At 35.5% G+C, this 11,548-nt stretch overlaps 1 protein-coding gene across 1 annotated transcript; it reads right to left on the bottom strand.

Moving 5' to 3' along the window:
- Nucleotides 1–34: 34 nt before the first annotated feature.
- On the bottom strand, nucleotides 35–9,900 carry LOC132543148 (NEDD4 family-interacting protein 2-like). The gene is made up of 7 exons (XM_060206614.1): nucleotides 9,813–9,900; nucleotides 8,690–8,789; nucleotides 8,132–8,259; nucleotides 7,288–7,363; nucleotides 6,048–6,172; nucleotides 5,642–5,708; nucleotides 35–3,511 (listed from the first exon to the last, which is right to left on the bottom strand). The coding sequence occupies exons 1-7, from the start codon at nucleotides 9,837–9,839 to the stop codon at nucleotides 3,408–3,410; spliced, it is 627 nt and encodes a 208-aa protein (XP_060062597.1). The 5' UTR covers nucleotides 9,840–9,900; the 3' UTR covers nucleotides 35–3,407.
- Nucleotides 9,901–11,548: the final 1,648 nt, after the last annotated feature.

The raw sequence follows: 11,548 nt of genomic DNA, 5'->3' as shown, positions 1-11,548 counted from the left end.
TCAAAGCCTGGGAAACACAGACACACTAACAATATTTGTGATGATAAAATTATTTTATTTTTTAATTCCGTACCATGGAAGATTGGCATGGATGATCCTATAGCTACAGACGTAATTTAACTGGCGATATAACATAACCAAGATGGAAACATTTCTATACACTGAATCAGTTTCTGTTACCACTAGAACAACAATACATCGATATCATGACACAAATCTCACACAAGTCATATGGAAAGACAAATATATAGAGAACAATGGCTCTGAAAGTAGCATATAACACTTAAAACATTAAATAGTTCAAATATTAAATTTGAAAATGTCTACTAATATTAGTATATATATAAACATCAAATCTTTAAGTCTTAAAGTGACTTTATGTAAAAATATTCCACAAGCATATGTACGTCCAGTATACAAAAAAGAATCTCCTAATACTTCCGAAATGTTTTTGCACAGTTTTGCACAAATTCAGTATGTAGAATTTTTTTCTTTTTAACAAAAACATATTTTATTTGAACATTACAAAGGAAATTTAACACAACATTACCAAAGAAAATGACATTTTATGGTGCCACAAAGTTTGAAAAGACGGGACAGGATCAAAGCTACCTGTAGGTATCTTTTATTGATTTTAACATGCTGATTCATGTAGCATTTCAATAATAAGGCTCGTACAACTACTACTGTTAAAAAAAATCCTGAGTTTTTATCAGGTCTTAATGTATAGCAACATCATATCACAAACGCTGACCATTTTTCATTAAACTAATGTAGCCCTAGAGATGGAAAGAAGAAAGAGGATGTAGATGGTGAAGTGGTTACTTAAGATGCAAAGGTGTGCAGACTTATATTATAAGTGACCAGTTGGAAGACAACCTATCATAGACAGGCACGCTTGTATATAAGACACAGGCCTAATATCAGTACACTAGACCTATTGGTTATTGAGAAAAATTCCTTTGAAGGGAAAAGTTGACGCTACTGGCCAGACAACGGAAACTGCAAAAGAAATTTCAAAAAGTAAAATTGAAATTTATTTTTGATTTTGATGTTTCCAGTGCAATGAGAGTTGCTTAACATAAACTGTTCTCCGAGTTTTAAGTAGATTATCAGGCCAATATTGGCTAGGCCATTTCCTACTCAACCTTTAATTAACAACTTTCATCCTTCAAAACTTTATGAAGTGACCAAACAGACTTGAACAGCAACTGTTAAATATAACTATGAAGGCTGATTGATAAAATGTCAGCCTTGTATTGAGGAAATTAAAAAGGGATGTCCTTTTTCAGCTCTACTATTCTCTGAATATTTAAAGTTGTGTAACTGAAGAATGATGTCATTTGGTCACTTTATGTCAAAGAGGTGGCACTCTTAACAAGGCAAGTGACTTTTGCAAAATGGACAAAATCACTGAAAGAGCAGTGATTCAATATTTGCGTAAGAAAAGTGTATCACCTATGGAAATCCATGCTGATATGGTAGCAACTCTAAGGACGATGCCTTTTCATATGCTGCAGTGAAAAGGTGGGTGGTGCATAGCCTTGGGGATGATGCCTATCCTGAAAGGCCTGTCACTGTCGCAACCTCGGAAATGGTCAATAAAGTCCATGATATTGTTATGACTGACACGCGAGTTTTACAGAGATGCATAGCCAATACAGTTGGAATTTCAAAGGCAAGAGTACATTTCATTCTTATTGAAGATCTTGCAATGAGAAAGTTCTTAGCCTGTAATTCTTAACAAGTAATTTCCAATAGGAAGTCTTTGTTATTTGTTATCACCATGGCTACAACAGTCCAAGGGGACTAGGTGTCACACTTTGACAGTCATTAGTTAATTGGACTGTGAATTCATCTGGATAAGACAGATAGATGGTCAGATATCACTTGTATTAGATACTAATCCTTAACAGAGGCTCGCCCTTTCCATTTGTTTAATCAAAAGCACCACAGACTTGTATATAGAATTATATCCAAGTTTGTTCAAGCACATAAAAATCACTTAAACATCCTTAAATGAGTTAAGAGAGAGACTATTTCTTAATAATGCATTACATCATGGAATCAACCAATCACTTTCATGACCACTGGTCACAGTATTCTATAACAGCTGTCTATATATAGATATATAAAATACTTCCAACAATTAATATCTTTCTGGGTAAAAGTGTCACCAACTTACTAAGCTTTGATAACATTTCCATCACATACTTATATGTATGTTCATCTATGTATCTATAGAATAAACGTATACATGATACATCCTAAGTCTATGACCTCATTAAAAATATGTTTCATTGTCCATTACTGACAAGCACACTTCTTTTTAATCAAATGAACGATTCTAAATCATCCTTCAGATGATATAATAATGAACATCCTGTGAATGATGTCATATGTGTTTTAATATGGTTCTAAAAATTGAATAATATTATCAATATTTATGGGTAACTGCACATTATTTAGCAGTTGATGTTTGAACAATACTGTAGTGTTGAGACTGTTCTAATCCATATTGGTATATTGTTATATATAAATGATTTATTAGAAAATTAACACTTTGTCAAATCTAATTGGAAAATATTAATGCAGAGTCTAATAATAAAGTTTGTTCTTCACCATTATCTCAAACCGAACAGTGTATGATAGGTAAGCTCTGTTTGGTAGAGTCCCATGTGATCCCTATTTCATGACAATGTAACATAAAACTGTCTGGCTCAGATGGATCACATGATCAAGCCTCGGTCCAAAAAAAGTGGCAGGATACATCAGAGGCACTAACAGAGTGAAATGAAGGGCAGTAACTCTGGAAGATCAGAATGTTCTCTCAGATCCTTCATAAATTAAGACTTTTTTTAGGTAAATCCACTCTGTAATATTTCTGGAGTTAAGACTAGTGCTCTTCCAGTGGATTCACCAATGCTTTGAGATACCACTTTATCTCTGAGTAACAACCACCATTTTTGGATATTGTGTTTTGGCCTGAAAAATCCAATTAAAATTACCACTGTTCAAGTGTATGCAAAACTGTTTTCAGGAATATCACACTGAAAAGAATATTTCAGCTTTTTTGCTTTTTTCTTTCGTAGTTATCAGTATTTTCACCAAGCTGTACATATAACATACTCTGCATATTTACCATGGCGATAGATACTTTGCAGTCATTAATTAATTCTATGGAACACAAATATCTGCACTGAAAAAAAAGAGATTGGCACCATTCACATTCTGGAGGATTCCAAATACATGTACCAAAAATATGAAAAAAAATCAAATTCAAAATCAAAAATATACCATTCAGGTATTGAATAAATGATTTGCCCAAAGTTCCAATTCCATGGATAAACAGATATCATTCACCACCTCTATTCATAGTTCCCACCGATGAGTACAAACAGGTTGCCTTACAGAGTGAAGAAGTATTGAGAGCGAATGTTATGAGCTAGACGATTCCACTCATACTTTATCTTGGCATAATGGATTGCACCTCTCAGGAAGATCATGAAACCTATAAAAACACAATGTTTAAAATATTAGTGACATTTTTAAGTACATCTACAAATACTGTTTCACATTACAGTCAATCATTACAAAGCAAGAGGCCCATAGGGCCTGTATTGTTTATCTGGTTTAGTTTGCTGAAATTTATTTATTATAAACAAAAATTTTTAAAAAAGTTTATTTATTGTCTAAGGGAAAAGTATTTAAAACACTTTTATCTATTTCCCTGTAATAGGCCCACCCTTCCTCCCAAAGGGGATCAGATGTTAGGGTTTCCAACATAAGAAGGATTTTAAAGAATTTTCTCTGATTCCACTATTTGGTCCCAGTTCTCCCACTCAAGAAGGACGGAACCCACTGTTCACAAAATATTGTTCCTCTTCACCATAGCATGCTTTAGACCAAAATGGGACAACATCCACATATTCCTACAGTAGAAAGATTTCAAAGAACTTGCTGTATTTCCCCTGTTGGGCCCTGCCCTTCCTTCCTGCCCATAGGCCCCTTGGGATCAAATAGGATCAATATGGACATGCCATATAGCTGTCATCCTTTGCTCATAATTCTTACCAAATTTGAAACGTCTCCAATGGAAATTAAACAAATGTTAAAAAATCCATTTTTCCTATATACTATAGTAAACTTTACCCCCTCCCAATGGGGATATACCAGACCCTTGGGCCGTGAAATTCACACTTTTGGTAAACCACCTTAAGATACTTCTATCCACGAAGAGTATTCGATTCTACCATATCTGGATGTTGAGGAGAATATTTTTGAAATTTAAGTCAATTTGACCCTTTGGCCCTGTCTCCCAGGCCCCTGTAGGGTGGGGACCGTATAATTCACTATTTTGGTTCATCTAAGACCAGGGAAGGTTTCTTCAAAATTTCATTGAAAATGTCTCAGGGGTTTTTGAGAAGTCAAAAATGTTAAATTGTTTATGGATGTACAATGCACATGCATGACACAAGATGCATTACAGCGGAGGTGATCGCAATAGGTCACGATGAGACTTTGTCTCAGGTGACCTAAAAACGAATTCCTCTACATCAAACAATCCTTCAGACCAAATATGGTCAAAATCCAATCATTCCTACATGAGAAGTAGGATTTTAAGGGATTTTCTCTATTTCCAAGGGGGTTGAAACCCATCATTTATACAAGATTTATTTCCCGTCACCTTCAATTGACAGATATTCCCAATGGGGCCTCACCCCTCTAGCTCCAGCCCCACCATTTATATGAAACTGATTTCATCCAAGCATACATCAGAACAAAGTTTGACAATATCCTGTTTTTCTTAAAAACAAGACAGATGTTTTTTACTGCACCCTGCCCCTTTGGCCCCTGGGGGCCCAGACCCACTGTTTATACAAAACTGATTTCCCTTCATGCAAGCATGCTTCAGACCAAATTTGGACAATATCCTGTGATTCCTGATGAACAAGATAGATTTTAAAAGAATTGATAGATTATCGGACCCTGCCTTTCTGGCCTCTAGGGGACCAAGACTGACCATTTATACAAAGCTGGTTCCCCTTCCCCTAGAGATGGTTCAGCCAAAATTTGATTAAAATCTGCTGAGATATTCATGACTAGTTACAATTTATAGAAAAGTTGGTCCTAAATTTTGGCCAGGTAAGCTAATGAAGGTTGAGCCATTATTTCGCAAGCATATATCACAACAGAATCATTCTTTAAATGTCTGAATTTTGAAGAACAACATCACTAAGGGATCAATGATTTTTCCTTAATTATTTTTGTGACTGATTTTTATATTGAAGTTTCACTAAACAAATGCACTACAAGAAGACTATAGGGCTTGTATTGCCCAGTTTAGTTTGCTGAAATTTATTAATTAAAAATATATAGTATATCTATATGTATTTAAAACACTCCCTCCACCTCCTCCCCATGTAAGTTAGATGCACTGTTTGTACTAAACTAAGTTCAATCATGACTAGCAGCCATTTGTATGAAAACTTCCCTTGAATATCACTTGTACATCTATGTTGTTCTGCTAATATTTTGGTAATATATGTACACATACCTCTCTAAAATTATCAGTTTAAAACTGATGTTTTATGGCGAAGCAAATTGACTACACAGTACATGTCAAGGTTATTAAACATACCACAAAGTATTAGAAGCCACCATATCCAGGAATCGCTGTCAGCATAGCCAGAAGCCCAGTCATTTTGCTGAAAACAGAAAGCACTTGTTTTGTCAACTAATCCTTGGAACATACCAGCCAAGATCACAACATTTGGTCCATTGCTTATTGAGAAGAAGTTGTTTAAAGGAAAAAGTTGACACTGGAAGATGGATGCTGCACCACAGTATAAGGTTACTTGGCCCCTCAGGCCAGGTGAGCTAAAACAGTATACTGTAACTTTTTCTTTATTGCCAGTTCAACATGTTCACCATGCAATAGTAAGGTGAAATTAGACACTGCTAATTTCAGTTTACAGTATTAAAGCTGTGGTGCTAAATTAACTTCAAAACTTGGTAAACTAAAGTGATTTCTAAAATTTTATTACCTTGACAATGGCAACCCACTTGACAATGGAAAGCCCAAGTCCAGAGAGTGCACCACATCTTCCAGCAATTGTGGTGAACACACAAATGGAGAAAAGAAATCCAATCCAGTTAAAAAAGAACGCAACTGAAATATAACCAAACATTGATGACACATTCCAACAAGAGGCCCATAGGGCCAGTATCATTCACATAGCTTTGTTTGGCTGAGAATGCTTCATCCAAACTAAAGGAAAATAAATTATTAATTTCATAACACACAACACGCACACAATATCTGTTTCCTCATTGGGCCCCATCACTGTCAGGGGGTAAGACAAATAATGCATACTTCATACCTAATTAGGACAGAATCCTGCCATTCCTACAACGAATTTAAAAGAATGTGTTCTTTTTCTATTTCCCCTTAAATGGGTACTCGCCCTTCCATCCCAAGGGTTCCAGAGACCCACCATTAATACAAAACTGATTTCAATTTACTTTAGCACGAGTCAGACCAAATTTCAGCAAAATCTAATCTCTCCTTCAGGAGAAGTATGATTTAAAAAAATTGAAACAAAAGAATGCTTTAAACTAAATTTGACCAATAACAAACATTCCTACAGTTGGATTTTGAAGTATTTGCTCTATTTCCCCTATTGGGCCCTATCGATATCCATTGTTTATTCGAAATGATTCTCTTTCACCAAAGGATGCCTCAGACCAAATTTGGACAACACCCCATAATACCTACAAGAGAAATAGGATTTAAAAAATTCCCCTTTTGGTCCTGACCATGTGACCCCTCACCCTTAAGGATGTTTCTGACAAAATTTGGTCAAAATACTGTACATCATTTATGACAAGTAGCAATGATTTGGAAAAGGGTTGATGGACAGATCACAGAGGGATGCTTCAGTATGCCATAGGATTACTTGGCCCTCCACGCCAGGTGAGCTAAAAATCATGATTCAAAAATCAGCTGGTGAACCACTTGTTCAAAGTTTGGACTACTACTGCCATTTTTGATTACTGTATCAGTAACAGCTATAATGGACGACCAACAGCCTCTTGAAAGTCACTTGTGTACCTTTTGTACAATCTTCTATAGGAATAATTTCACAGGAAAATCTTCTGTCTATACATTACATTATGAAAGTATTATATTACACTTCTGTGCTCAACACAGTATCAAACTTCATTAAAATCTTTTAGGTTTGATTCTCATACATGGAAATGGAAATTGAATAGATGTACACTAACCCACAAATGCACAGAGAAACATGCCATCTGTACCAAGGGAGGTCACTCTAAGAAGATGCCTGCTGTGTTCCACATCCTGAAATAGACATTTAGTAAAGGTAAAATTATCAATCAAATAATTTTCTTTAAGGTCACAAAAAACACATGATGGTACTGTCAATAAGTGGCTTCTTATAATTAATGTTTCACCTAGAAAGAATAGTGGATGTACTGTTTGGGTCTTTTTTTAATATTACAACTTTTTCCACGAGTCCTGTTGAAATCAATTCTGGGGGTGAGGTTTCTAGCACTTCTCATTTGAATTGCTCTTCTTGTGTACCTTTACATATTTCATATCACTTAAGTATTTTCTAATATAATAAACCTTCAATCAGATACAGAGCTAATCAGTTCATGGTGAAATCTGATCCAGCTTCATGTACATCAATTTAAAGTTTTGTTCCAAAAACAACATAAACAAGCCTATTGTTAGTGAGTATTGTTAGAGCAGTACATATCCCCTATCTGCCCTCACAATACATGTCCCCTACTGGCACCTGCAAGTTGTTTCACTGTAAAGGGCTTTGTGCTGTTTGGCAAATTTCAAACTTGTCAAAGATATATTAGTGCTTTAAAAGTATGTGAAATTTGATGAAAATCCCTAAAGAATTGAGGCTACCACTGTGTTGACAATGACTATATTGAAAAATAAGTGACCTTGACCCATTTTTAGTCTTTAAAAAATGTCTGAAGTTGAAAACTATGTACCTACAAACATGAATGGATGGAGAGCTAATGAAAAATACAGTCCCTCCCCCTCTGGTTTTGCAAATATATAATATCCATAATAATTCAACTTATTGACCTCCTGGTTCTGACTCTCCACATCCTGTTGTCGCTCTGCCTCAGCAGCCTTTGACCTTTCTGCCTCCTCATATGTGGGTAAAGTTGTAGCCTCATCATAAGATGGCAGCTTGGTGCCGTACATATGTTCTAAAAATGAAAACATCCTAAGTGTAAAATATCTGCTCACATTCACCGGAGTAAAAATCAACGTGTTCTTTTTGTAAAATTGCCACAGTTCTCATGGCATTCATGTAACAAAGTCATTATCTTCAAAACTGTCAGTGTGTGTAAAACGTTTTGGATGCAAACAGAAAATTCTGTTATTTTCCTTCTTTGTCTAACCAAACCTTAAGGATAATTTCACCACATTTTTGCTTTCACATGTCAAGTATTCAGATTTAGTCTGACAGGCAAATAAGTTAGCATCATTCTCTTTAGTGGCACATTCTCCATAAAATTACACTTTATTTCAAAGCTGTACAAATCAAGATTTCTATGAAAGGACACAGGAGTCATATTACTCATCTTGCACTATATCATTAATATAAGGCTTATCTATATCATAATATTAACTGACCAGGTTCCTCACTAGGTGGAGATGACTGTTGGTCCACAGGGGGCAGCACCATAGCCACAGCTAGAGGTTGAGCAGGTTCATCATCTCCCTCATTTGTCAACTGGAAGTCATTAGGTGGATAAATGATTAGCAGTATCTATGACACATTTTTGTGACAATACAGGTAACAGATTCTTTTTCAAACATCATTTTATCAAAACTGAATAAAACACTTTCTCACCTACAATATTTTTATTTCAAAATTCTTCAATTCAACTCAATCATCTCCGTTTTAAGTTACAGAAACTATAACTGTCTGGCACCACCTGGGATAGCCTATATGGGCAGTGCCAGACTGTAATTAGTATAATTGGTAATGATGCCACAACTGAATTTTAGAGTTAAAGCACAGAGAGAAAAAGACACCCTGGAATGGCTTGAAAATAGCCAACTCTTCGGTCTGAGCAGGTCAGTGAGGAAAATAAATTTGTTTTGCTTTGAAATCAATAACAGCAATATAAATGTGAATATTGACATCATATCACCATTTTAAAGACAGACACTTTTGGTCGAAACTTTCCAAAAATCTTTCAATGCCAAATGATTTTCATATAACATAAATAGGACATACAAAGTTTGTATATGCAACAGAGTTCACTATTTGAATGTCTCTAGGTTTCGAATCTGGGACCCTTGGTTTGACGAGTCTGACGCTGAACTGATGGTCAAGCTAAAGAGAAGCTCTCTAGCCGAGTGTTATACTGCGGCTAGTGTTTTACCAGGTTTCATACAAGATCATTACTTAGTCCTCCAGGGTTGTTTAGAAAGTGTGATACGTTTTCAATTCTACTCTCCTGATAATTGATATCAAAGTAAAACTCAGTTTTTCGCAATTTTCCAGAAAATAGGGATACTAGGACCCGAAATATCATACATTATACCATCTACAAACCTACCTCCTGGTAACTGATAACAAAACTATAACTATACGCACAGCTTAAACCCAATCACAAAACATGGCTGACAACTGACAGCTGCGACAAATGCCTAGGCTAGCGATTTGGTGGCCGAAATCCGATGTGTACGACATCGGATACCTATTCATATGGCTTTCGAAAATAATCTAAGACCTTTGTTTACTTACTACTTGATATCTTATAGGCCTGTCCATGATAACAACCGTTTACAAATTCTCTCTCCCGTCCATTCACTATTGGCAAGTTTGAGGTCGCTCGCACCTGTCACGAATCATACACAATAAAGCAACAGACGGTTTCATACATATCCGGATTTTATCAAGGGGAATAACTGTTACAGAGTAGCGATAATTTTAAATAGTACGTGTTTCAAAATAAAATAAATATATATCGAGATTGCGAGTTAAAGGAGTTGCCCAAATAAAAGTATAAAGTATGTATTTCTTCATTTATTTTTCTATTAGTTACTGACATTTTATGTAGGTTATGAAGATTAAAAAAAGTAAAAAAAAAATATAATAATAAAGTTGTATTCCTGTTTATAGACATGGAAAATATATGAACAGTTCAAATGGCACAAATTAGTTACATTCTATTATTTCAAATAACTTATCTGAAATTAATAATTCAATTCCGGATATCTTGTCCGGTTATTTTTTAAAATTACAATTTACCGAAATCCGATGTAATAATTGCTTTTGTTTTGTTGTGAGCCGGGGGAAAATAAAATGGCATTGAAATGAACGCTCTTCGAATTTCTCTTCGTTGCTCATTGTATTTACCTCCGTCGCATCGTTCCTACAATAAATTGTACATTTCTTCAGCGGAAAATCTTAAATATGAACATATCTCACAATTACTGGAAATTGGCATTTTGACAAAAATCAGTGCAATACAAACCGTGTAATTTCGAATTCTAGGTCTTCTTGCAGTTTTTATTTGTTTTAAACCAAATCCATGAGCGTCTTTAGTATACACCCCTAGCCAAAGCAGATGATGTCTGCGTATATTCGTAATCTGTGAGTTTCTCAGCTGGGGCTTTACTGGCGCGTCCTTCGTAATAACTGACCATATGCACTCATATAATATAATATGATGTTTTTTTTTCAACAGATATTTTTGAACTGAATTGTAACACTCTGGTTTTTATAATAATCATCGAAGGTGGTTATTTTTTGTTTGTGATTTTGAACATGGATATTTATACTAGTATAGATTCAAATTCGAAATAAGTCCGACATGTTATGTACCGTACTATTAAGGAATAGTAGATGTGTCTATGTAGACTACAACAAATACCTATATCACCATGGCTGTACGGGTCATCGAGTAAAACTGTAAGATTGACAAGTTTTTCCTCTCCGTGACACCTCCCGTGTTCGTATATCGTCTCACTGACGAACGTCAGTGTTCTTGCGACATGAGGGTCGACCTGCATCCCCCTCAGAAGGATAGTCTAACCGTCTATAGCTGTGATCATTTGATTATACTAGTCTTAGAAGACGGATCCGACCTAATATTGCCTTAGCCTAACTCTAGCAGGAAGAATGTGGGGCCTATCTAGATTGGGTTTGTGTTAATTTTCAGTTCCGTCCAATATCTTCAAAATAATTGTATCGCCCTAGACACCTGTACTAGCATCCTTTTTTGCGAAAAGTCTCAGGGGGATCTTTATCGTGGTCAATCCTCACACGGGCTGAAAGAGTAAAACTGTAACTACTAAGTCTGTAATAGAAATTTGATAAAATCACTCAATCATCACAGACACCATTTTACCAGTGCGCTCACGTACCTAGCTAAGACTCGATAAACGCTAAGGGGACGTAACCCATAACAACATATATCTATATAACCTGGACGTACGTGTCTCTTAGTTAACTGTTTATTGTTTATTTGACTTGAA

Source organism: Ylistrum balloti, unplaced genomic scaffold (genome assembly GCF_031769215.1).
Source record: "Ylistrum balloti isolate Yb309-2 unplaced genomic scaffold, AGI_CSIRO_Ybal_v1 Utg369742, whole genome shotgun sequence".
Taxonomy (NCBI): domain Eukaryota; kingdom Metazoa; phylum Mollusca; class Bivalvia; order Pectinida; family Pectinidae; genus Ylistrum; species Ylistrum balloti.
Note: the sequence above shows the minus strand (reverse complement) of the source record. Positions and strands in the feature narration are given on the sequence as shown.

What these genes read in the sequence shown, in the direction of transcription:
- LOC132543148 (XM_060206614.1), bottom strand. Translation starts at nt 9,839, where the DNA reads ATGGACAGGCCTATAAGATATCAAGTA. An exon ending in AGTGGGTTGCCATTGTCAAG is followed by an intron (nt 5,709 to 6,047) that starts GTAATAAAATTT and finishes TTCTGTTTTCAG; the next exon opens with CAAAATGACTGGGCTTCTGG. An exon ending in GTGGCTTCTAATACTTTGTG is followed by an intron (nt 3,512 to 5,641) that starts GTATGTTTAATA and finishes GTGTTTTTATAG; the next exon opens with GTTTCATGATCTTCCTGAGA.